The following is a 27,947-nucleotide window of genomic DNA, read 5'->3' as shown; positions in this document are numbered from 1 at the left end:
TGAACAGTATACGCCACCCTTATGCACAGATGCACCCTTCCTTATTAGCCTCAGCTCCAATAGAGCGAAAGCAAACAGGTGTACTTGTATTGAAAGTAAACGTTTGAAATGCGTCTCAGTATGCCCTACATAAGCTAATATATTACCCCTGACTGCCTATCGCTTAGTGACAGTAGTACTTGACTAGAGATGTCACCAAGTATAGACAGTGGTCCTCGATCACCGGTCTTCTTAGTTCTCCATTAGTGTTTTTCTTACAGAATGGAGATGTAGCATTATTATTATTATATGATATTCTTATAGCCCACATGCATGCAACTAGTGCTTGCTCAATGCGCTGGTATTTGTTTCCCTCGATCATTCGATGTCATTCTCAATATCACATCATATTATCAATCTCAACTCCCTGGGGAGTATACCTGGATAAACGAGGTTTAGCTGCATGGCGTGAGTGAGTGAGTGAGTTTAGTTTTACGCCGCACCCAGCAATATTCCAGCTATATGGGGGCGGTCTGTAAATAGTCGAGTCTGGACCAGACAATCCAGTGACCAACAACATGAGCATCGATCTGCGCAATTGGGAACCGATGACATGTGTCAACCAAGTCAGCGAGACTGACCACCCGATCCCGTTAGTCGCCTCTTACGCGTGGCGTGAGTGAGTGGGTTTAGCTTTACATCGCACTCAACAATACTCCTGCGGTGTGTGTAAATATCGGGTTTGGGCCAAACAATCCATTGATCAACAACATGAACATCGATCTGCGCAACTGAGATACGATGACATTTGTCAACCAAGTAAGCGATCCTTCAGACCCAATCCCGTTAGTCGCATGTTACGACAATCGACAATGGAAAAAAGGTTTCTGATAGATACTTTCCAACACGATGTCTGGTTTCTGTACGGATAGGTCGTACGAGGTTACACCGTTGTACATTGTTCATGCAGTGTTAGTACATGCGAACCTCACGGTAAACGCCTTAGCTGGAAGGAAACGAACCAGTTTGAAAGGCAGTAGTTATGGTAATCACAATTAGGCCGGATATCAGAAGCATTTCTATGCATGACTCATTAATCGACGGGCAACATCCTGCTGTACATGCTCTCACCTCCCATCCATGTCGACTCATTTCATAACGACTTGTAACATCATTTTAATTTTATTGTTGTTTATATCTTTACTGGTGCAATAGAGATGAAATTGATCTACGAGGAAAGGTCTATGGATATACATGTACATCTTCTTACTTTATTATCAACGTAAGCCGCTTTTCGGTGTAGCATGCAAATTATGGTGTTAGTAGCTACACCGAAACGTCGCTTACACTGAGAATATAGAAGTTCTATATCCACAGAAGTGTCCTGTTCATCACACCAATTTCTAAATGCCACTCAAAGTATGGATAAAGAAGGGATAATACTTTGTTGAACATTGTGCGGGGTCGTAGTTAACTTTACTTAAAAAAGGAGGGGGGAAATATCAACGTTAGAGGAACCCTATATCAATACTTTGTTACATATATAAGTAATTTGTACACAAAATCCAGGGGACACCAGCCCCCTGGTCTACCTATATGCCAGTTTAGTGTTTTAATATTCTAGAGGCAGTGTTATAAATAGTATTTATTTGTTGCCTAATAACAACTTTTATACACTGGGATGGTCGGTCAGTATTTCACGTCTGTGAACCACCGAACTCTTACGCAAGTCGTTTAGAACACATGTCACTAATTCATGAATAAATCGAAAGCGGAAAGGGTGCATGTTGTGAAAGAGAAAATCCACGTGACTCAATCTGGCCAATCAATGTTAACGTGTATTTTTAGGTCATTTTGGGTGCTTCGCTTTGAACTCCGTACAGTGGATGGACGTGACAAGCGGCCATCAGGAGTTAGCGACATTTTTAGTAAACAAATGGTTGGTCGTGGGTTCGTCACATTACGTGTTTCGTGTTCGGCCCCTCGTGTTCTGTTATGACAATCACTGATACCAGGAGGGACCTGTTGCAAACTGGATCATCAACACTAATCTAACACGCCCAAACATGGAACACATCAACCTCGTAATAAGCCTTGGAATGTGAACAGTGTCTAATTGCAAACCATTCAAGGTCGGGATTGGAAACGTGGTACACTTGGATAACCGTGAAAACAGAATGGCTGACAGCCTTGCTCTCGGTCATTTCAGACGGTTGTCAGATAGTTCTGCAGACAAGGCTGTTATGGAAATGGCAAACCTGATCACAAACCCCGGCGATGTACCGGGGGCGACCCTCCCAGCCTCGGGTATGAAGCGCGCCGACAGTTCCGAGGCACTCAATCTTACCCTACACCAAGTGAGTATACATTTTGTCGTCTGCTCAAACTTAGGGACCGCTCGTTTAGTAGCCTAGGAAAATGTCAGCATCCACTTTTAATGTTTTGTTTCCCGTTTGAATACTGCTTAAATGATTGTACGAAAATGTAGGTGTTTCACATTACTTTCTTATGCTTGTTCACTAGTGTTCATAATTCAATGGCAACAACAGAAAATATCATTTATAGATCCTACAACTACTCATTAAATATTTACAGCAGTGTACACACTTTGTTTCTTATGAGAAATTCACAGTTTTGGAATTAGTTTAAAATTAAATTTGAAAATTTGAAAAATGATTAATGTTCTTAACTTCACTATTATTAATAATTTGTACATTTTCACAAAACATCTCTTCATACAGTAGTATATGCTCAGCTCACAGTATAATCGTTCAGGCTGTGACGATACCTCAAACTATAGTTTTGTATCTCATAAATGTACAGCGCAAATTACATGAAATTACTGGATTTGTTCACCTTGAAATATTCATGTTTTGTATTTTTTATTGTTTGGGTGCAGATTTGACGCTTCACTGAGTTTATGTTTTAACTGTTAACTAGATACTTAACAATATCAGCTTGTTATTATTTCGTATAAACTATACATTAATTTGGGAAATGACTTCAAATGAGATAATTCAAGGAGAGAAAAACTGATTGGTTACAAGAGACTATCACTATCACAGTAGTATGCAGCAATAGACTATCTATGTTGCAATAGTGGTTTCCCTCTCGATAGTCACCCGTAACAACTGTTATAATTAGCGGTACATTTTGTCCTGGTGACTTAAGACAAACAGTACAGTGCTACCCCATGTAACTGACAAGGAACAGGATTTGATTAACATGATAAAGCGTCTCTGGTTTACACTCTAGGTGTGAATGAAGTTGTAAACATCAGTGCTAGATTTGTCAGAAAAATGAATATAAATCCAGTAGCATGAGCACCGGATATTATTACACAGTGAATACATTATTACACAGTGAATACGGAACGGAATGCAATATCATACTTCAAAATATCATAAATCTAAATCTGACTGCCCAGTTCAGCTGACCTACTTAGAGCCTACGCTGTGTGCATTTCATATTGATTCTGTGTACAATAGTTAGCATGTTTATGGCGACGCTACTGGGCGTAATGCACTTTACCGTAATGGTATAATTACTATAATTCATAAGGGAAATTATATGAGAGGTTTATTTGAGATGTCATCCACAATCACTCAGTTTGTGAAAGAATCTTATTTCCAGGATAGCAGTGGTAAAGAAGAGATTATTGTTGTTTTTAGAATGTAAACATGTTAAAGTTATACCACTGACATTCAAAAGATCTTGTTATATGAAGACTGCGAAATAATGGTTCAAAATAATGTATACTGAGTGGGTCCTACACTGATCATGTGGATATTAAATAAATGCCATTGATAATAGACAATATTGGGAGACGTTTATTGACAGTAAGTTTGAAATTTTAATAACATTTTAGTTCTGATGCAGTTATTGCCAGTGGAAATGTAAGCTGGCATCTGTTACTATGTGTCTGCCAACTTTCTATGGAAAATCTTTACAGTAGATGCAAAAGCAAGCATGACAACTGCAAGAGTTGTATATATATAGTTAGTGAATATAGATTTAACTGGTTTTATTCAAGTGAGTTAAAGTGCTTTAGAAAAGAGGCCCAATTTGGGCTTGCTTCCTTCAGTCACCTAGCTATTCATAAGGCAAGTTCCTTTTCTGGATGACTTGGATCCATCTCTCTCCTTAGAATTTAGACTGCAGTTTAGGATCTAACGTCTTCATTAAGAGTTTTTATTCAGCCCCAAACTATTTGTAGCTTGTCCTTGCGTAAAGGTTTTAACACTAGTACTTAGATCAAATTCCAGTGACAAGGAGTTATTCTATGGGAGTAACTTGCAGAATTTCTTCAGAATAGCTCAAAACTACAGGCTCACTTACTAATCTCTTAATTGAATATTAAACATGATAAATATAAAATGGACTGATAGGTTGACTAAAGGTAACACTTAGTGCACACATAGTATTATAGCCTCATGGTAAGGGTCTTAGGCATAAAAGAAGTTTTAGATTTTGTGTTCATTTCTGTATTTGGGGATTATGTGAGGGTATTACTATTGGTCATTTTTAAATAAAGGTATGATGTAGATATAAAACATAATATGTCTCAGTGTTTGGTGTGTAAAAGATCATAATGGCATACATGTGTGTATCTATATATTTTGATTCAAGTGAAGGAAACTGAGATTAAATTACCGCAAATGTATAGGGGTTTTGCAATTTTATTCTTATATATGAGCAGTTATTACTGAATATCAGGATACTGCTGATAGAAACAGCAGGAAATGAAGGATATTCTTGAATTTATCTTCAGCAATGTACTAATTAAAATAAGGACGAAGGTCCACCTGCAGACTTGGTAGATGCATGTTGTTATACCACAGCTATATTTATCAGCATTCCTTGTTTTAATAGCCGTCTTCTCTGAGCCACACTTGTTTACAGACTTCCGTTCAGTTGGAATCCTACTTAATGCAGTGTTGAAAAACAATGTTGATTAAGAATCAGTCCCTATTTGATTTTCTCAAACCAGTTATTAATGTGGACTCAAAGCAATACTGACTAATACATACTGAATGATAAATATCCATCCTGTTCTTCTTCAAACCAGTGTGCCCGTGATGGAGACGAGACAAACATGAAGATTGTGCTGAAGAACATCAGCGGCAATCTCAAGAAGAAAGTGAATGCACTAGATGATGAAGACCTGACCCCATTGCACTACGCAGCTCGCTACAACCATCTCAGTGTTGTCAAGCTGCTAGTGGAGGCTGGAGCAGGTATTGTTACAGACCAAGTAAACCTAGTATGGGCAAGTCTCCTTTATCCAGCCTCTGTTTTTCCGACAGTTACCTTTGTCTGACGCTTTTGATGGTAACAAATTGAGTAAACGTATCTTAGTCTCATTTATTTAATCCGACATCCTTGTTATAATGTTAATTCGACAATTTGCTGTTCAAAGGAATGATATCAGGTTAATGAGACTTCAGTCTAAGTAAACTTAGCCTCAGTGCATTTCGTTACACTCAACCACTGAGTTTAACAAAACCTTATGGGAGGTCGCGTCAGGTAACCTTTGAGACTGACCAATCAGAACATAGCAAACCAAATCGCAAAAGTGGACATTCGCATATACCTTCTGAACTTTTTATCTCGAAAAGGTTCATACCCGAACGATTCCAAATGCTATTTAGCATACGCTCGCTTCCAGATGATGCACATGGCGTATGTACAACCATGACAACGGAGAGTAAACGGTCGCTGAAAATAGTGTTTTTGGCCATATTCAAGGATGTTATCTTGCAGAAATATTAGCTAATGGTAACCATGTCAACAGAAACAACAATGCGTATATACTGCAGGTCAAATAACTGTGTTATATGCGGATTTTTGTGTCTGGAGAGATCTGTGTCAGTGACCTGAATATTTTGAAAGTCCCTCCGATCCCTAAATAGTAGTCGTTGTCTGATTGGTTAAATCTATTTAACTGTCTCGCGTTTGATTGGACGGCCATTTCTCACTCAAAGGTTACCTGATGCCACCTTCTACTAGGTTTTGTTAGACTCAGTGGTGGAGTGTAACGATATACACTGAGACTAAGTTTACTTAGACTGATAAGACTTGACTGTGTTAAGCTCAGTAAGCCTCATCAAGTCTCAGTATTATTGGTTACACTTACACTGCTATACTGACTCTAACAAACCCTAGTAGAAGGTCGTGTCAGCAAACTGTCGAGCGACCTATGACCATCCAGTGAAATGAGATGGCCAAATGGATTTAACCAATCAGATAACAGCTATTGTTTAGGGTTAGGTGGGGCTTAAAAATGTTTTTTGATTGTCTCTCCCCCAGTTGCTGACAAGGTCTCTCAATAAACGAAAATCTGTTAAAAACACAGACATCTGACCTGCAGTATTTACATTTAGGGATTTTTGATGACATGGTTACTATTAGCTTATATTTCTTCAAGATGACACCCTGGAAACGTCAGTTTGATAAAACACTGTTTCCAGCGACTGTTTACTCACTGTTGTGAATAGTAAGGTCCTCCACGTGTATTATTCAGTAGCGATCGTCCAGAAAATATCATTCAGAATCATTCATGTACATACATATTTGAGGAAAACATTTACACCATACAAGCGAATGTTAACTTCATGATTCAGTAAGCTGTGTTCTGAATGATCAATTTAAAAGGTTAGCTTACACTACCTTCTACCATATTTTTTAGACTGAGTATAGCAGTGTAATGAATTATTTACCAAATTCACTCTGGTGTTTTATGTAGGTTTCTACACTTTTTAAAGGTCCCTTAACCAGTGGGATTTTATTAAAAGTCTTGCTAGAATTTGATGTGGTTACACAAAACATTACACTGTTGTTGGATGTCAGTGTGTGTCCTTAGCACGCTTATTGGATAAAAGACTTTTATCAGTAATCACATGACTATTGGTATGAGCTAGTGTGTCAGAGGTGTATCATGGTGATATCCAAGCTGAACGGTACACCTTATTCACATCTTGAGGTTATCTTTACACATGGCACCGAGTGATGTATCTTTGATAATCAAATGACAGAGTTGGTCCTCCAACAAGTCTCAGGGTGTGATTATTAACTGGTGAATAAATGTTATAGGATAAGGATTCCAAGGGATGTATCCAGACCTGCTCACAGATGGATATTTGCCTCAAATTTCTACTGTAATACAGGTGTAAATCACTGTTTGAATTTCAGATTTCCTAATGCCTCCAAATTGACAAAAATGAGAACAGTAAAAAGGTCCAATTTTGAAAATATCATGTGGGTTCCTTTTCAAATATTTATTCATGGTCCAATTTTCAAAAGGAAAAGTGTCCTGAAATCAGTAGAATGCAAGCTATCAATGTTATTTATATTCAGTTATCTGCAATATGAAAAAATCATGTGGTATAGCTATTTTCACCAATGACCTGCCAATTAAGCTGCTGTCTCGGGTTACCTTACACTCAATATTCTTAAAGTGTGCAAAGTTTGATTATCATGATGTTAAATGCATTGGCAGTGTTTAAACTTAAACTTTGTTAGCTAACTCAGCTGTCGTTTTTGTCAGACCCAAATGCGAAAGGTGAGGATGAGGTCACCCCTCTCCACACGGCGGCCCGATATCGCCGAGAGAAGAACAAGAGGAAAGATACCAACAGCCCAGAGGAGGATGATACAGCTGATTTAAATGTGTGTACCAGATTTCTTATGGATCTGCAATTCACATGTCACTTTGCAAATTATTAGTTTTAATCAAATGCCTCAAAAACACTAAACATTTGTAATGTAAAATGTTGTAATTACTGAACTGGCATGCTTCACTATAGATTTGTTGACATTAGCAGTGATGATTTGTTTGTGGATCAAACAAAATCCACATTGTCCCTGTGTACAAGACAAACCTTACCTGTGATCGTCGGGGTAGATATTAGTTTTTAGCGACCCATGCTTGTCTGGTCAGATTCCACTATTTACGAACCATAAAGCTGAAACATTGCCGAGTGCAGTGTTAAACAACAAGCAAAACACAAAAAAGGTTCAAAACTTCTTTCAATATATAGTTTTTGAAGTGTGTATCAATAGCCTGAACATAAAAGTTTTCCAATGCATGCATTGTTCGATACTTCTGTCTAGTCTTGTATTGTTTTCATCATTTACAAGGGTAGTGGGGTAGCCTAGTGGTTAAAGCATGCACTAGTCACACCAAAGACCTGGGTTCCATTCCCCACATGGGTACAATGTGTGAATCCCTTTTCTGATATTCAATGCCATTATATTGCTAAAATCAGTGTAAAACCATACTCATTCACCTATCATTTACAAAGCATATTGAGAAGTGTGTTGAAACTTACATTAATGTTTGTCTTTGATTGTTGTCAGATTGCAGCCAATGGCCTCCCTCAACTTGTGGAGTACCTGGAATCTGTTGAGAACGCTGGAGACAGCTGCATATCATATCTTGTCAAGCATGGTGCCAAAGTCAATGTTGTGGATATCTATGGACAAACACCTCTACACTTTGCTGCCATGAGGGGAAATGAAATTGCAGCCAGGGATCTGCTCAGTTTTAGTGAAATAAATGTCGAAGTGAGTTCACTATTGATATATCAGCATTTTAATATTTGGGAACGTGGTAATTTTCAGCTCTCCTGTACAATTTAGTGTCAGTGTGGGCAAAGGCTTAACTGAGGTCAGTGTTTGAAGATGGATTACATATTTCTAATATTGATGTGCTAGTCATGAACTCAATTCACAATCTTACATTAATGTTACTTCTGTTTTTTTTTTAAATTTCAACTTTTTGTTTTCAGGCTCAAGACAAGCAAGGTATCACAGCCATCCATATGGCAGCTATTCACAACCAGGAGGGTGTGGCAGCCATGTTGATCGAGGCGGGTGCCAACTTGCGGTGTGTGGACCATGAACAGTCCACCCCATTGCATCATGCATGTTCAGAGGGAAATGTTGCCTTTGTGCAGATGTTGTTTGATGCTGGTGCCCGTAGTCCAGAAGGCTGGGTCATGGTTTCAAGTGTGAGTCTCTCATCAAAGTCATTTCAGTCCCCAGAAATAATGCCTTCATTCCTTCATTTTGAAGCACTCTTAGCGCTGCAATAGTTGTAAGTGCCATACATTAACATCAACTTACAACTAGAGCTAAGAGAGCTATTGAAAATCTAGGTCTAAGACTTGTACTCTATTATACACAATAGTGTATTTGTAATGAAAGAAAGCATGATCACATCTTTACATATCATGTCACATATAGGATGATAAATATGTCTAACAACCCAATCTCTTTATTTATGGGCATAAATTCTTGCAATCCCAGATATGGGTTTGGCAAACTGAGAAATATAATTGTTATTACCAAGGTGAACTGAAGATTTAGATCTTGGTTCACAACACATAGCCTTATGTACAGATGTAGCCAGTTTTCACACTGTAGAGCTGATTAGCCATCAAAGTGCTGAAAAATGTTGCCTTTAGTAAGACATATTGACTTTGTTCATGTGTGAAGTTAATGATGATGATGTATTATGTTAATGTGCTTCTTTCCTTATCCAGATGCTGACTGATCGCGATGTGGAGGAGAGCACATGCCTCCATCTGGCTGTAGACAATGGACATTTTGATGTGGCTAAACTCTGTTTGGAGAAACGTGAGTTGGCTATTAACACATATCTGATATAACCTCTCTCTGAACAAGCATCCTCAATTATCTCAAGGGTATACATTATGATAAATCTCCACTGGTAGCTGGAATATTACTGATTGGTGTGATACGAGCCGGAATATTACTGATTGGTGTGATACGAGCTGGAATATTACTGATTGGTGTGACACGAGCTGGAATATTACTGATTGGTGGGATACGAGCTGGAATATTACTGATTGGTGGGATACGAGCTGGAATATTACTGATTGGTGTGACACGAGCTGGAATATTACTGATTGGTGGGATACGAGCTGGAATATTACTGATTGGTGTGATACGAGCTGGAATATTACTGATCGGTGTGATATGAGCTGGAATATTGCTGACTGCTGTGATATGAGATGGATTATTGCTGACATTTGAGTAAAACAACATTCACTCACTAATGATACTGTCAGTGACAATCACCTTTGAGGTTACTTATCAAAAGTAAGAGGTTCAACTCCAAACAAAGTGTTGGAACTTGCTGATTTTTATTTTGCTCTTAAACACCATTTTATGAGTACTCTGATGTGCTGCAGGTGCTGATGTGAATGTCCCACGGAAACACTATATGCATCCTCTCCATCTGGCTGCCATGTCAGGAGACATCCGCATTGTCAAGTTACTGGTGGAAAACAATGCTCGTATTGACGTGTTGAATGACGAGCAGGCAACACCTCTACACAAAGCTGCCCAGTTAAATCATCTGGATGTTGTGAAGTATCTCGTTGATCAGTAAGTAAGAGTTATCCTTCTTGTATTGCTAGGATCACCCTACCAGTGATACATCAAGGGAGTTTCTTGTAAATAGGTGCATAAAAGTGTCAGTTGGCCTTTTCCATGAAATAGTTGCTAGGTGACCACTCAACTTTACGCTGATTAAAGAATATTGCAAAATAGCCTACTTGAACATATGGCTTGTTTATGTAGTTTGCAAAAGTACATTAATGGAAAGATTGACAATGAATGAATTATCCGTATTGTGCAACATAAGTTGGTTATGATAGTTAGGATAGTGTCCCACAACAAAGGGCTGGTCCTTGTGTATTTTAACTAGCCGCATGCCATCAGGATAGTGTCCAATAGACTGTTGATTGTTTATGATTTAAATAGCACCATGCTATTGGTATACAATGTAGTGTTGTTGTGGGACTCCAGTATTAATGAGGCCAGTAATGATAGTGTAGGTTTGGCTTTCTGTTGATTATCCATTTCTTGGATCACTGTAGTGCAGGAAGTGCAAGTTTCTGTGCATTTTGCTGGAAAACAATTATGTTTCCATGGTAACAGGGGAGCAAAGATTAATCGACGAGACAAAGACAACTACACGCCCCTTCTGCTGGCTGTAACATATGGTCACGTGGAAACTGTGGAGCTCTTGCTGCAGAAAGGTGCAGATTACACTGCTGTCGACAAAAATGACAAAACCATCATCTTCCTTGCAGCTGAGGAAAACAAAGCTCCTGTGTTGAAGGTAAAATGGCTATTCATGGTGATTTACTTTTAGGTAAAATTCCAACTGACTTTCAAATATTCTTGCAATAATATTATTAGAACTCATAAACAATCATGCCTCAAATTAGAACTGCGATTTTATATCTGGTTTCATTGTTTCATGTTACACTAAGATCTTGATTGGTTTATCAATAAAACTTGAAAGTACATTAGCTTACAATGTGTGGTGTACATTCTGCAGGTCATTATGTTTTTGTTTGTCAGAAACTGTTGTCTTACCCACAAGTGAAGCGCCTGATCAATCAAAGTGATCGCTATGACAACGATCCTCTTCATATTGCGGCCCAAAGTGGTTACAGCGAGATCTTAGTGGTGAGATATCTTGCCCTTCTTCTTCTCAGAATTTATCAAATAAGACTGTAGAATGGGAGAATAAGGAAAGAACATTAATAGCCCTTGGGTGTATTTTTCCATTTTATGATTATTTGGTTTGCTCATTTGCTGACTGTGCAGACCAGGAGAGCTTTATGTATTACTGTCATGTCTGGAAACCTCAGTTGGCAATACATTCACAGCCACAAGTTGTTGTCATGTAAATACTCCCACAAGATACTAAAATCACAATGATAGCAGTTTTAACTTGCTGTTCATGTTCAGGTTAGCTGTCATGACACTGAATTTTGGGAACAAGACAAAAAAATTTGAAAGTGACTAATTTCAAGTTTTCCAACTAATGTGAAAAAAGGTCAAAATAAGCAGGCAGGTGTGTGTAGTCATCACATGAGAGGAAGGGACCTAACTCTGTATCATGTTGCTTTTGTTATAGAATGTCACTAGAAATTAGTATATTATCTATATGTATATCCCAGATTTGTTGGAATTATTTTCTCAAAATCCTTTTGAGCAAACAATTCATTTTATTCATATTCTCTAGACATTGCTGGATAATGGAGCTGATCTTGACAGCAAGAATGAGGAAGAGCAGACGCCATTACATCTCGCTGCCAAATTCGGGAGAACAAAGTAAGTTTTTGACATCTGCAGGAAAGAGATGGTTTAAGTACTAAGCCATTTTATTGTTGGTTAGACTCAAGGTTTCACTGATATGACTTTAGAAAAAGTCCCTCACCTGATGATTTATAATACGCCAAAACATTGTGTTCCTCATAATAAAGAAGTTGACATCCATGAAACTGTTTTCGTGTATCACTTCTGAGTGCCATTCAAAGAACTGACTTCAGTGAAATCAGGAAAAACTGTAGTATCCTGTTCAATGAATTAGGTACCCATTTGCTTTTTGCCATTTCTGACCAGCGAGTTGTTTCCTTGTTTCAGCAATGTGAGAGAGTTGGTGAAACGTGACAAGTCATCAATCAATGACGAGGATGAGAACTCCAACACTCCTCTTCATCTGGCAGCCATGCAGGGACATGACAAGGCAGTAGCACTCCTCCTAGAGTTTGGAGCAGATGTTGCCAGCAGGTATATGCAGCATTCACAGTAACCACTCGACTGGTACCCTGATGCTAGGTAAAACATCCTTGGGCTAGTATGGTGGTAGCCCGGTTTACCAGTGTAAATATTCAGACTGGAAAATTCTCTTCATGGCCTTTTTTCAATAAAAATGACCTCATTCTTTTAGTATTTTTTGTGTTGAATTCAAACCGACAACTCTGAGCTTCTTGAAACTACACATGAAACTGAAATCCTTAGAGCTTCTTGAAACTACACATGAAGCTGAAATCCTTTCTAAGACATGTCGTGATAAGAAGTGTTAAGAGATAATCAAAATTGCCGACTCCTCCTTCATCGTTTGCAAATGGCACCATGATGTTATTTCCATCCTGACTGACTGAGTGCTAACTGGACTGTCACTGTTGGAATAGTTATAAACCTGTGCTGCATTATCTGGTCCTGACAATTTGTAACGTCGATGTTTGAACTTTATGAAAGATGTACTAATTGACTACTTTTTTGATTTTTGTATCCTTATTTAGTTTGGCTAGTACATTTTCATTCAGGCTGGTAATCTTTTAAACTCCTTAGGCCAGTTTGCTAGTGATCCTGAAAAATTATTTCATACACTATGTATATGACATCCTGTGTCCTTACAGTCAAAAGTGTTAATTAGCAGTCTCTCTTTTCTAAAAATCACCTGCCTGTCAAAGATTTAATGTAAGGCCAATAATGTTTTTGGTGGTCAGGTTTTCTTTTTAATCATTCAAATTTCAGGAAACAAATTTAATGACATGCAAAAGATTGCAGTGAATGAATTTGACAATGGCCAGTGGAAAAGATTATGGTGTGTCTTTTTCATGCACTCATGAAAAGCTTACATCCGAGGGTCCGGATAAGTGTTCTGCATATATATTTCTGCTCCCTGTCCTCTGTAACCCATTTGTCACATACCTCCAGTTTGTTGGCTCTTATAGAGACTATTTTCCATAAACCATTTTAACACTTTTCTTGGAAACAGACATATTGAACACCCCTTTGAGAAACTAGTTTTTTTTAAACTACTTTAATTCTCCCCTTTCTGAGAAATTACTTTTGGTAACTCTTTTGTGAGAGACTTCCTCTGACATACCTCTTTCACTTGTTTCCAGGAATTACAGTCAGTGGACCCCTCTGGATCTGGCTGCATCCAAGGGATGGCTGAAGACATGTCGAATCCTACTGGAAGATGATGCTCCCATTGACCCCATGGACAAAAATCAGGTCAGTCCAAGCATGTTCATGTACAAGGATCAGGGCCCCAAAGTGGTCTTAGTGCTATAGTGGTGTACCAAGACTGTTAAAACTGGAAGTTATCACCTAAGGGCTACAATTTCTTTGTGAAATATGGGTCAGGTCTAAAAAAACTTGTCTGAGGGGTACTGTGGGATACTGTTGCTCCTTAAGGATTCATCTTGTTAGCTGTAAGATCAGTTGGAAGGTTATGTAAAAATCTGAAAGTAGCATAATATTTTAACAGTGTGGTGTTGAATTACAGTACTGCATCATTGGTGTTATTGCTATGAATTTTTGCAAGAAATAAAAATCACTCAGCAAAACATTTGACACTCTGAAAAATGCAGTTCAGACACAAATGTAATTAGGATGTAATCAATGAATCTGGTTCAGGATATGATTTGGGTCACTGGTGTAGCCCTTTGGTTTAAGTGCGTGGGTGTAAGCTCATGTCTATTATTACTCGCCTGTTGAAGATACTGCAGTGTGATATTTTTACAGCAATATTGCACTGGTGTAATACCGCTTGACGTATGACATCAAAATGGTTCATTGTTGTGACATCACAATGCTAATGCCGATGTTGCAATTTTACGAGACCTTGCTTGACTCGCAGAAAGCTGAGACTCTTCACACTGTAGGGAATTTCACGGCAGTTTCTGTCAATTTATGTTGGCAAGTAATAAACGGAATACTAAACTCGCTTCCGTGAAATATCATTTTTATTAAACTCATTAATGATTTGGTATCATTAACTCATTTGATTCAGAGGGTTGAACACTGTTTCAGTCAAGAAACACCTGACTTGGATAAAGTATCAATGTATTTCAAGCTTTGTTGCATGTAAAGATTTCTTGGAACGGTTACAGTTAGACATCACATAAAATTGTGCAGTCATCTACAAGTAATACATTATATTTAAGGTGTCCCTGCTGGGACAACCCAGCAGCATTTGTTGCTAACTCGCTGGCTGGCTGGCTGGCTGGCTGGCTGACACGCTCACTCACTCACTCACTCACTCACTCACTCACTCTCTCACTCTCTTTGTTTATTGCAGACCACACCTCTTCATCTTGCATGTCGCAATGGTCACCCTGCTGTGGTAAGCCTACTCCTTGAGTGGGATGCAAATGTGACTTTGCCAGACGCTGATGGTCTGAACAGTCTTGATATTGCCATTGAAAACCACAACATGTGAGTTCACCCTACTAATTTGCTTATTAGTTTTGAATGATGATAAGTTCTAGGTCCATCAAATGTTTCGGTCTGAATTTCCCTTGCTGAATCCCAGTTATTACTTTACACAAATTACACAGCTTGTGTCAGAATTTATCAAATGCCTGTTAAAATTTTGCTATTAAAAGAACACATACTTTAGGTGGAACTGACTTGGTGCAGTAGCTCTGATGACTGCATTGACAGTGTTACTGTTGATGCTATGAAATTTTATAAAATAAGATGAAATTAAGAAAAAATTATATTTATGCACATCCGTGTTGAAATTATGTTGAATTTGCATAAGAAATACAGTTTTATATATACATAAGACATGGGACCATGGTCCTGAATATTTTCTAAATCCCCCTGAAATAATGGAATCCAGAATGGGCTAGCAACCTCATTTAAGAGTTATTGTTATATGGAATTTGTTTTCCATTTTATTTTATTTTGTTAAGTTTGGTGTAAAGTTCTGTTGTTTTTGTCAGTGATGTTGCCATGGTGATCATCAACTCTGACGTGTGGGAGGATGCCTTGCGGCACGCATCACTAGACCTAGTCACAGGACAACTGGACACGCCCATGAGGAAACTCATCCGGAAGATGCCAGGTATGGCTCATTCCATTTCTATCTTGCTTCATGTGCACAAGACCAAGGCTATCTGAGCTTGTTTAACTGTGTTTGGAGCAGACTGTAAATGAAGTTGGTTAGATATTTGGTTATTAGGAGTAGGCGTTTTTAGGGACTATTCATAACTTTTTGCTAGAAGTGATGGTGATGATTTTATGGGGGGCGTGTACAATGTGAGTCCCCACCCCCCAACCCCACCCCCAAAAATATATGTACAAAGTAAGTGAATCACACTTCATGTCTTGTACAAAGTATATAGACCTCCATCCCCCTCATAATTGGAAAGTATAATTAATCAACATCTGCATGTGCAAAATTGATGACTACACGCGTACACACTTCCCCAGAACGAAATGAGTGAACCAACTTCAGCACCATCATCATGCCCCATAGCCAGAAACTATGGAAGGTTCATAACTCTGACTGTGCCCTTCTGATAGTGACTTTTCCAGCTGATCAGCAGTTATTTTTCATAAACCAGATGTGGCTGAGCGGGTGTTCGATCGATGCCTGAGCTATGGAGCTGAGAAGAATCCTGAGCGACCTGAATATGAAATCACATTCAACTATGAGTTCTTGGATGATGTTTATGCAAATTGGCTGGACACAAAGAGAGAGTCCTCCAGCGAATCTGGATCAAGTTCAGGTGTGTAATGTATCTTTGATTCAGAGGATGATGTGTGTGTGAGCTGGGAGATGAACCAAGTGTGATATAAATCTTAACAAGAGAGTTTGCAGATCAACCTGGACAGAACTGGCCTCATATGCTCTACCAAATTGGTAATCTGGGAAAGATCTTTACAATCATAAGCACCATTTCCCCCAAAATACATGACTGGCCACATTGACCTTCTGACTTATTAATTTGGTCATTGTGTAAGGTTTAGTTAAAAAAATATATACTGACATGATATGGAAGGGTGTTAATACTACCGACCATAACCTAAGTTCACATGTCATTGTAAATGATCATCATATTGCAGTCACGTAGTTCGATACTCATAGTGTTGATCACTGGATTGTCTGGACCAGAATTATTTAGTGTGCCCTTAAACAACCAACATTGTAAATGGCAACACTGCTGTTAAAACTTACACTACACTTCCATTTTATCACAGATCACATTCTGCACCATATCATCAGGAGACAAGGTGTTACTTTCCATTTGTTTGGACATCACCATGTTAGGCATAGTGTTTGATAATGTTCCAATGCTAAATACTGTGTTTGTACTGGATGGCTGGACACCTTTAATTGGAGTATTCAGTTCATCAACGGGGATGAGTGTTTTCCGCGTATCCGCAGTTACATGGAATTGATCTCGCTGGGGCCATGAGGTCGGCAGCAGGTGTGGAGCTGCCTACACCTCCATCTCAGTATAATCTTTTTTCAGTGATACCCATTATGATCCTTGCAATGAATGTAGTACAATTGTTTTCATTAACTTTTTCACCTTATGATGAATTTTTTTGAAGGAGGTCCCGCTTCACAATCAAGTGAGATTTGTTTTGTAGAAGTGCATCACACAAGTCTTCTAGTTCATTAGTGTACTGTAGTCAGAGTTTAATAACTTTGCAATGTTTTTGCCAGTGGCACTGATTACTATATACAAGCTAATTCCAAGTTCTATGGAGAAATAATGGCCAAAATTTAATTCAGTTTGTAGAAATATGGAGAAAGCAGTAGCATAACATTGTTTATTCCTGTAGATCTAGATCTACACTTGTTATTTATATAGTTTTTGTCAGTTGCAGTTCATCATTAGTTCCCAGTTCAGTAGATTCCTAATAAAGTGTCTAAAGCATATTAACTTTTTTGTAAAACTTCTCAAAGCTTGTCGGTAAATGTGAATGCACAACAATAATTCCCTGTTTTTACCAGTTTTTTTTTTTCTTAATTTGTAACCATGTTCACAGTTTGTTTACTGTCACTTTGAGCATGTTGAGCCTTGGATCACTGATGTCCCATCTAACATGTGTTCATGATGACTTGTTCATACTAAACATTATCTCACAACACTTGTATCATCCATACTTGCACATTTCATTTTGTAAAATTGAGTAAAATTGTATAGTGCACATATGGCCATGTCGCATGACTTTCAAAATAATTGCTTACATTGGTTCTGCAGACTTACTAGACATGGCTTTAAATTTATTTTTGCATGGTCTGTCTAAGAGTAAGGACTTCAACTAACCAGAATACTGATATTTGACTAAAATATGATGATTCTTACTCAAAATGTGATTTGCAGGTTTTGGTGTGTATGATGAAGATGACAGGTTACTGTCAGGTGCCACGCCCTACACTTCGGACTCCAACATGCTCAAGAAGAACCACCCTCTCATGATAATGGTAGGCAGGCATGTTGGATGTGGAAGCCTTACACTGAATGTTTGTGAATGTACAATTTAACTGCATTGACTGACCGACTTATTAGATGTGAATGCACTCACTGAATGGGATTTGTATAAGCTGAAACTGAAATGAATACCATTTTGAATGGAGATATGGGAATAAATGACCCACTGAATGGGGGTAAATGACCCACTGAAGGGGGTTAAGTGACACACTGAAGGGGGCAAATGACCCCCTGAAAGGGGGTATGTGACCCACTGAATGGGGGTAAGTGACTCACTGAATGGGGGTAAGTGAGCCCCTAAAAGGGGGTGAGTGACCCACTGAATGGGGGGGGAGTGTCCAACTGAATGGGATGCATACATGAGTCACCAAAACCTTGGTTAGCTCACACTGAAAGCTCTATAACAAAAACAGATGGAAAAAATTTGTGTATTATCTAAGCTAACATTCAGGTGCATTTAACACTGGTATTGTATCTTCAGGTGACATCAAGTCGAGAAGACCTACTGGCTCACCCTCTTGTCATGTCGATGTTGAACCACAAGTGGAACACATTTGGCAGTGTGTTCTACTACCTCTTCTTCCTCCTCTACCTGGTGTTCTTAACGTTCCTCACAGCGTACATCATCGAGACCAAACCACCCTATACCTTGTAAGTCCAGACAACAAAGTATCCTCTGTTAACCATGACCTACAGTCCACTTTGGTTCTAATGGGAATGATGACTGGTTTAATAACTCAAAATAGGAATAAGTACACAAAACATAAATAGTACACATGTTCGAGAAACCACTGTACCCAACAGGATCTGAAATCTGATGTTTTATGGTCAATCAAAGAAAAAGTTGTTAAGGAAGCTATCATGTTACGTTTTCTGTTTTCACTCTTCACACTGCAGGGGTGACAAATGGCTGGTGGAACAGCTCCGGTACACACTTAGGGTGCAACTCAGCACACCCCCCATCTAGTCAGGAAATTTCCAGCCCTGTTCCACCAGCTGTCTGTCACCCCTTGGTGTGAAGCATGAAAGTAGAACTTTGTCAAAGTTTTGGGACCCATTTCACCAAACTAGACCTTTTAAAAAGGTAGCTTTTGATATGTTTAATACATCATGCATATGTTTAATACATGTGTGAGTATCTTCAGACTGTTGTGTTCTTGCGTTATGATGTTCAGCAGAACAGATGACTGTAAACAGGAATGGAAGTACCTGCCATGGTTGATGTGATGACATGGCTCCTGTTCTACACTGACCAATTGTTTTCTGTTCCAGTAACAAAACTGATGCCGTTGCCATTGCCTCAGGATCATGTGACCAGCTGACAACATCATATCAACAGCCATTGGTTACTGTCATAGCTAAATATGTCATAATAGGATTAGCAGCCTTCAACTTGTTGAAAGAGGTAATGTTATGTTGACATACTATATTATTATCATATATATTATATAAAGAAATAGTTTCCGAAATAATAACGCAACACAGATCTTCTCCTGCATGTTTCAATCGTGTATCTTCAGGGAGAAGTGAAACTACTTCTTATATATCTACAACTGTAGGCTTGGTATTCTCATCACTTTCTTTATATATACACCTGGAAATTAATCAAGCAACACCCCAATTTTTTCTATTGGAGCAACTTTGAAGTGTTCTGACAATCAAAATATGCCGGGTTGATATAGTTTGACACTTTTTTATTCAACAGACGATCTCTGACAAACAACTTAAAGGGAAAAAGTATCAAGACTTTGCTTTATTGCAACGAAATCCAAATTCTTAAAACTGTCTTAAATTCATGAAAAAATGGACACAATTTACTATTCATCCACAGACGTTGTTGTCAGGTGTATTAACACAAATGTCACATGGAAAGAAAGAACAGTCATCTGAGAGTCTGCACACCGACTTTCATCAATATCTAGTGTGTCCTCCCTGCGCACGCACCACCGATTCCAGACGCCTCCTCATTCCTTGGATGAGTCTCCGGATCTGATTCTGGGGGATCCTGTTCCACTCCTCATGCAGGGCAGCCGTCAATTCGTTGAGATTATGGACTGGTGGGTCTCTCTGCCTCACACGACGGCCAATAAAGTCCCACAAATGTTCAATGGGGTTGAGGTCAGGGCTCATGGCAGGCCATGGAATTCTGTCAATTGCATTTTGCCGCAAAAAATCATTTACAGCATGCGCCCTGTGAGGTCTAGCATTGTCGTCCATAAATATGGGTCTCGTTGCCAGAGGATGGTTCTCAAAATGAGGTACCACAGCCCTGTCAAGAACCTGCTGTTGGTAACGAACACCGTTAAGGTTGCCACGGATGGTAATGATATCCAACTTGCAGTTCATGGAAATGCACCCCCATACCATAACGGAACCTCCCCCAAAGGCCACAGTCTCCTGGATGTTCCGTGGAGCCATTGCTGTGTTCCTCTGCCTCCAGACCCGAGTACGACCGTCCACCATGTGCAGCAAGAACCGGCTCTCATCTGAGAAATGGACCTTCCTCCAAGAGGCAATGTTCCAGTGCAAACGGTCATTACACCAGGCCAGTCGGGCTGCCTTATGGGCTGGAGACAGTCTGGGTCGCTTGATTGGCCTCCTTGCCCGGTATCCTGCAGCTTTCAGACGATTCCGAACAGTCCTGTTCGAGATGGGTCTCCCTGGAAGCCACTCCTGTCTCAACCGAGAGCTCGAGTCGAAGGACCTGCGCCGTACAAGTCTCAGTAAAGCTCTGTCCTCCCGGACTGTGGTCTTCCTGGGTCTTCCTGGTCTAGGCAGGTCTTTAACTTCATTAGTGGCCCGGTATTTTTTCAAAAGTTTTGAAATTATGGAATGATGTCGTCCGATTTGAGTCCCGATTTGTCTTAGAGACATACCAGCATTCCTCATGCCGATTATTTGCCAACGAGTGGCCTCTGATAATTTCCTACGTGCCATGACATTGAAATGAATGAAAAACCGAATGCAATCGACAACCTGCGCTTGTAAACACCCCAGGGAAAAAGTGCATTTTTCGAAAGTTGAGGTTAAAGCAATGCACGTGCGCTGTGCAAGCTTCACGCGCGTCATATCAACCCATGAAAAGCTCATGCTGTATGTCAATACATCAAAATTGAATAATCAATCATCAAAATTACTTCGTTAAACTTTGTTAAGTTTTTATGTGTCTTTGAATTTGGTGTTGCTTAATTAATTTCCATATGTATATATGCTCAATAGTATATGCTCTAGTTATGAAATATTAGGAAATATTACCTTAAATTCCCTCTGTTATTGAGGTATATATAGAAGTATTTCTTTGAAATCTCGGCATTACTATTTTTTTTATTAAACGTGACCCAGAATACTCTTTGTCCCAGGGCTGCATTAACCCTGTTAAGATCTTTCACTGGATTATATGTAACATTGTCCTATTTTCACTCTTCACACCGAGGTGAGTGACAAACGCCTGGTGGAACAGCTCCGGCAGACACATAGGGTGCAACTCAGCACACATATTTATAAAACACTGTTATTTGTGTCTGTTATCATTGTTATGTTAAGGCACATTCACAGACACAAATCCTACATATAGTTTTTGACTTGTATTCTGTATATATTGTGTAATGCCATAATGTAAGCATGTTTGCTTCAGCTTCTACAAATCTATCAAGCCAAGCTGTCATACCTTGGCTGGACAAATCTGATTGAGTGGATTACCTATGTCTCAGCTCTACTCCTTGTGATTGACTTCAATGATTGTCAGAAGGACACAGGCTATAGAATGGTGAGGACACAGTCATTATTCTTGACCCAGAATTCTTTACACATTTGATTTGCAAATACGCATCTATGAATATATGCTGAAATTGCTGGTTTCTAAATTTAACATATGTGTGATTATGACTTCCTGTTCTGTCAAAGTCTAAGTGAGCTTAGTCTCAATACCTTTCGTTACACTCCACTACTGAGTCTAACAAAACCTTATGGGATGTCGCGTCAGGTAACCTTTGAGATTGACCAATCAGATCACAGCTTACCAAATCGCGAAAGTGGATTTTAGCACATACCTTTTCAACTTTTTATCTCAAAAAGGTTCGTACCCAAACGATTCCGAATGCTGTTTAGCTTACGCTAGCTTCCAGGTGATGCACATTGCTTACATACAACCATGACAACGGTGAGTAAACAGTCGCTGAAAATGGTGTTTTTGGCAGTATTCAAGGATGTCATCTTGTGGAAATATTAGCTAATGGTAACCATGTCAACAGAAACCCCAAAGCGTATATATTCTGCAGGTCAAATAATTGTGTTATATGCAGATTTTTATTTGTGGAGAGATCGGTGTCAGTGACCTGAATATTTTGAAAGTCCCTCTGATCCGAAATAGTAGCCGTTGTCTGATTGGTTAAATCTATTTAACCGTCTTGTGTTTGATTGGATGGTCATTGGTCGCTCAGAGGTTGTCTGACGTGACCTTCTACTAGGTTTTGTTAGACTTAGTGGTGGAGTGTAACGAAATATACTGAGACTAAGTTTACTTAGACTGTGTTGTGTCAGTGCTGGACTTAGCTTGTGGGTTTCACTCATTAGTTTCAAGACTATGTAACGCTTCAGACTTTCTTCACAATTTAAGCTGAAATTATTTTTAAAATGTCATTCATTCCCACATACTTTTGTACTTGTAGATGTTTGAAAAACTTGATAAAAGTAAAAGGAAGAATATGAGTATCCCTTCAAATAATTGATAAAATCGCTTCTTTTGGTTTTGGATATTTTGGTGCATATTGAGTGCTTTACACAACAGTTTGCATCTAGTGTGGACAGTTTGTTTGCGCTGAGTTCAAACTTTTATGACATTAATTAACTTGCACAATTGATGACTGTCATAAAAGTATGATGAACTGATGTAAACAAATAGAAGTCACCTTTCTTCTTTTTGGCATTGAAAGATAATGTTCATATAATTATAAACAAAACGATGATAAAAACTTATTATTATTATATTATTAATTATTATGAGTGACACCAGCAGCCACGTGAATGCTCCACACTGGTCATATGTTTAACGAATGGCAGACTCATATAACAACGCTTTGAAAGTGTACATTCACCATTGGTCTCTTTTCAATGTGTATGTAAAATTTCCTCCATTTGGTGTAGTGGACATCGGATCACATGTGAAACAATCAATGAATATTGCAAATGACATGATTAAAATGAACTGGTATTCTCCATATTGCACTAAGGCAGATCTACAGGCTTTTTGTGTTATTGTTTGCTGATAAGGTTTTATAAGCAAAGGCAGGGTTACTCACATCACTTTCCCGTCACATCTGTAAAACATGGGTTCAATACTGACATTTATTTTGGTGGCACATTTATTGTATGATGTATGGTATGTACTGTTACAATGTTGATCCATATTTTGATCTATATGGTGCCATGTTCATTGAGACCCGTGAAGGTCCCCGGGTAGAATAGGCCTTCAGCAACCCATGCTTGCCATAAAAGGTGACTGTGCTTGTCGTACGAGGTGACTAACGGGATCAGGTGGTCAGGTTCGCTGACTTGGTTGACAAATGTCATCGGTTCCCAATTGCGCAGATCGATGCTTTTGTTGTTGATCACTGGATTGTTTGGTCCAGACTTGATTATTTAGACCGCCGCCATATGGCTAGAATATTGCTGAGTGCAGTGTAAAACTAAACTCACTCACTCACCATGTTCATTGAGTGAGTGGGTTCTGTGCCACTTAAATCAATATTCCAGCAATATCACTTCAGAGTACACCAGAAATTTGCTTCACACATTGTACCCATATGGGGAATCGAACCTGGGCCTTTGACATGACAAGTGAACACATGAACCACAAAGCTACCCAGTCATGTTCAGCAAAATGTCTTGTGTAAATAGGTAGTCTTTCCAAGCAGCAGTGGTTGGGTGGGGTAGCCTAGTGGTTAAAGCATTCGCTCTGCATGCCTAAGACAGGGTTGGCTCTTTCGCTCGCTCGCTCGCTCACTCACTCACTCACTCACTCACCCACCCACTCACTCGCTCATTCACTCACTCACTCACTCCAAGCAGCAGTGGCCTGGGCAGACTGTTCATGCCAGCAAGAATTAACTGTATTCATGGAATAGAATCGTCTATAACAGCACGTAAAGTGGCAATGGTAATGAGGCGTCCGATAAGCATATTTATTCTGAAGCACAATTTTAATTGCATTTCTAACAGGGTATGTTTGTGTTCTAGGACTGGCAGTGGTCACTGGGAGCTGTGTCTGTGTTCCTGGCATGGATGGTGCTGGTGCTGTTCATCCAGAAGTTCCCCAGGTTTGGCATCTACGTCGTCATGTTCACAGAGATCCTCACGACCGTCGCACAGTTCTTTGTCGTCTTCTTCCTCTTCATCGTTGCCTTCTCACTTGGCTTCTACACTTTGTTCCAGAACCAGGTTTGCAAATAATCTCTTTTCCCTAGTAAAATATCAGACATCACTTTATGTTTGAACCAGCTTTCCCCATCAACACAATGATGTTTAGAGATTGTGTTTCTCAACAAGGAAATACAAAGATTCCTGACATGCAATTAAAATACTACGACCTAATTATGTTTGATGTCATTCACAAACATCCTGTATGTATTAATAAATTCTGTAAACTAACAATGTTTGATCTCATTCACAAACACCCACTTTGTATTATTAAAAGACCATAAGCTTACGATGTTTGATGTCATTTACAAACATCCCCTTTGTATTGTTAAAGATGTATAACCTTATGACATTTGATGTTATTTACAAACACCCACTATGTGTTGTTAGAGTACTATAACCTGATGATGTTTGATTTTGTTTCAGATTGCCTTCCAAAATGTCCCAAGTGCAATGATCAAAACAGGAGTAATGATGATTGGAGAGTTTGAGTTTGATAATATATTCAATGAACAATTCAAGTCACCAACTCCAGACCCAAAGGATCGAGTGTTGTTTCCAGAAGTTTCCTACCTTCTCTTTGTTATCTTCCTCATCCTCATGTCAATCATCGTCATGAACTTGCTTGTGAGTAACTATGATAATACTTCATGTGCTTATGATTTTTATAATCGATTAAGTTTATGCCTCATTTTGTTTCTGGAGAATAACTAAAAAAACATTCAAAATTATTCAACAGAAATTAGTTGATATATTAACCAGAACCTTAAGTAGTGGTTTTTGCTGTTTACAGATTTTTATTGTCATTTTTATTTTTCTTGGTTTCCATGGAAACATTTTGGACTTTAAAATTTGAAATTTACAAGTGATGCAAATTTTAATGGTGTCTGCCAACAGGTTGGTTTGGCTGTAGATGACATCAAGGCTGTGCAGGACCAGGCTGCCCTCAAGAGGATGGCTATGCAGGTAGGTGGTGAATATTATCAACCAGGTGGATCAGGATAGGTACCATTGATAATTCCAAAATAGGAGGCTTGCCATTTGGATAGATCTTATAGGTGAAGCTTATTTTTTAAATCAGCTTATGTAATATACCATTATCTTGGACTGGAGATTATGAAAATTTAATATTAACAACCAGGTGGATCAGGATAGGTACCATTGATAATTCCAAAATACGAGGCTTGCCATTTGGATAGATCTTATAGGTGAAGCTTATTTTTTAAATCAGCTTATGTAATATACCATTATCTTGGACTGGAGATTATGAAAATTTATGTTAAAACAGCCAGCCCATCAAGATTGTTATTTGTCTCAGACAAAGAGGCGAGATTCCTTGTCTGTCACTACTTTGGATCAATCATTTTCGTAGGATTATCAGAGAAACGTATTTGTGATTGGGGTTTAGGGATTTTATGATGGTATCAAGTCTGCATCAGAGTCACATTTCACAATTTTGTTTTTCAGGCCATACCAATTTTATTTCTTGTTTTACGGATCCGTTAGTAATATTTGTTCAAGAATATGAATGAAACCCCTAGTGTCAAAGTACACAGAAGTGAGACTTTGACTATACACTTGAGTTTATTGAACACTAGAACACTGGTATCTGTTCTCAGAGACTTTAAACCCTCCTCCTTGCTTTATGTTTTCTGAGGATAAAAATCTGTGAAACAAGAAACAAAACTGGTCTGGTGTAAATATATGAAACAGCATCTGATACAGACTACAATGCATACCTGGAAATAAAAAATGTACTTTACATGATCCAGGTAAAGCAACCTTCATATTGAAAATTTATCCTGCATGCTTTGTTTAGGTTGAGTTGGCATTAGATGTGGAGAGAATCCTGCCTGACTTCATCAGACGAAAGTCATATGTCCGACGAAAAACATTCAGACCAAACCAGTGGCTGTCGAACCCTATCAGGAGACTGTTGAACTACCAGTCTTCTATGTCAGCTCAGGCCATTCAAAAGGCACTCAATCCAGAGCTGGTGAGTAGAGAGAGGGATGTAGAAAAATATACTGACAGAGGAATACTCTTTGGAGAACTAGTTACCAAATTTATGAGGTGTTTGACAACATTATTTAACATCACTCAATAAACACCAAGGTCTTTAATACCACTTTTTAGACCTTCTTATAAAGAATAACCAGATTCTTTTGGTATGTGCTTCAAAAAACGTTTTGTAATAACAAAGACATGTGAAAAGAATTGTCACTCCTTGATATTAAATATTCCTCCCCAGGATGAGATTGAGAAGGTTCAGGAGAGTCAGGAAAAGCTGCATGGAGACATGAAGAAGATGAAGAGAATTGTGAAAGAGCTTCGGGAACAGAACTCTCGCATTGAGAGCATGTTGCGAGCCATTGTGACTCAGACTGAAAACATCCACTGGCAGGAGGAGGATTATCAGGAGGATGAGGATGAACTGGATCACCAGAATATTGAGAACTCGCTCTCCTAGACAGCAGGATTGCCCCCTTTGCTGGGTTATCTCTCTTCGCTAGATTAACCTCCTCTTTCTCTCTATTTGCTAGATAATCAGTTTTGACCAAATATGGATACACAACAATCATTCTTTTGTGCATTGGTTGGAAGTAACCCATGTTGAAGTCAAATTTACATTATCCAGGATTAATGTTTGACTGTTTAGAAAACTCAGACCACAATACTGCTTCTCAGATCTGACCAGTGTACTTGGCACTTTACAGTTTTGTAAATACATGTACATGTACCTTAATATGAGAATCCCACCTGTGTATAAGGTAGCATAGGTCTCATTAATGTAAATATACTTTAGAGACTTTATTTGATCGCATGTATCAAGATCTCAAGCTATTCTGCATTCAGCTGCAGGAATATCAGTGAAGATTATGCTCTCATCTTGGTTGCTTAATGAATAGTTCTGATTAATAATCCAGTGATATACTGCAGGATATGCTTGAATTGTTTTGAATGGTAATCCTGTGAAATATTGTTATGATATGCACATGACTGGTATTATTTGGACACAGCAATATATAATAAGTTGTGCACTTGGTATGGTTATGTAACCACTTGAAAAAGTGTACAATATTACTGTGTGTCTGATGAGGAAACTGTCAATATTTTTTAGTGATAACTTTGGATTTGCATCCAGTTGAAGCTGTTTCTTGGCAAGAAAACAAACAAATCATAGTGTAAATATACATTCATACACACACCACCTCAGAAGACTATTCTCATTTCATTAGTTGCACTGGACTGAATTAGCTGATTTGGAAGATCTGTTTATACTTGTTGTCAACTGATTAACCCTGAAACTGTTCTTGTGTTACATTCATGTGTACTGATGCCCTCCAGAACTACTTACATGTTGTGGGGAGTTGATAGTGATTACTTATGTTTACTTATATTTGCTGATATACTGATAACCCATAACCTACCTTTGTACATGCATGTTACTGATGTCTACCTGTCGACAGGCAGTCACCT

General features: G+C 38.7%; 1 protein-coding gene across 2 annotated transcripts in view; it reads left to right on the top strand.

The window, feature by feature from the left end:
* Nucleotides 1-27,024, top strand: part of LOC137286399 (transient receptor potential cation channel subfamily A member 1 homolog) — a 49,195-nt gene extending 22,171 nt beyond the window's left edge. For both annotated transcript variants that reach the window (XM_067818243.1, XM_067818244.1), the window contains 24 exons: nt 2,189-2,336; nt 5,048-5,216; nt 7,526-7,647; nt 8,338-8,544; nt 8,769-8,990; nt 9,525-9,618; nt 10,197-10,392; nt 10,948-11,131; nt 11,377-11,484; nt 12,047-12,135; nt 12,448-12,594; nt 13,719-13,830; nt 14,900-15,036; nt 15,549-15,670; nt 16,173-16,337; nt 17,946-18,046; nt 18,535-18,704; nt 19,326-19,458; nt 21,688-21,819; nt 24,288-24,488; nt 24,894-25,094; nt 25,365-25,433; nt 26,287-26,463; nt 26,719-27,024. In XM_067818243.1, coding sequence (XP_067674344.1) covers nt 2,189-2,336; nt 5,048-5,216; nt 7,526-7,647; nt 8,338-8,544; nt 8,769-8,990; nt 9,525-9,618; nt 10,197-10,392; nt 10,948-11,131; nt 11,377-11,484; nt 12,047-12,135; nt 12,448-12,594; nt 13,719-13,830; nt 14,900-15,036; nt 15,549-15,670; nt 16,173-16,337; nt 17,946-18,046; nt 18,535-18,704; nt 19,326-19,458; nt 21,688-21,819; nt 24,288-24,488; nt 24,894-25,094; nt 25,365-25,433; nt 26,287-26,463; nt 26,719-26,937 — 3,625 coding nt within the window. In that variant the 3' untranslated portion in view covers nt 26,938-27,024. The remainder of the gene's footprint in view (nt 1-2,188; nt 2,337-5,047; nt 5,217-7,525; nt 7,648-8,337; nt 8,545-8,768; nt 8,991-9,524; nt 9,619-10,196; nt 10,393-10,947; nt 11,132-11,376; nt 11,485-12,046; nt 12,136-12,447; nt 12,595-13,718; nt 13,831-14,899; nt 15,037-15,548; nt 15,671-16,172; nt 16,338-17,945; nt 18,047-18,534; nt 18,705-19,325; nt 19,459-21,687; nt 21,820-24,287; nt 24,489-24,893; nt 25,095-25,364; nt 25,434-26,286; nt 26,464-26,718) is intronic.
* Nucleotides 27,025-27,947: the final 923 nt, after the last annotated feature.

Source organism: Haliotis asinina, chromosome 6 (genome assembly GCF_037392515.1).
Source record: "Haliotis asinina isolate JCU_RB_2024 chromosome 6, JCU_Hal_asi_v2, whole genome shotgun sequence".
In the NCBI taxonomy this organism is placed as follows: domain Eukaryota; kingdom Metazoa; phylum Mollusca; class Gastropoda; order Lepetellida; family Haliotidae; genus Haliotis; species Haliotis asinina.
The sequence above is the reverse complement of the archived record's forward strand: the minus strand, read 5'-3'. Positions and strand labels throughout refer to the sequence as shown.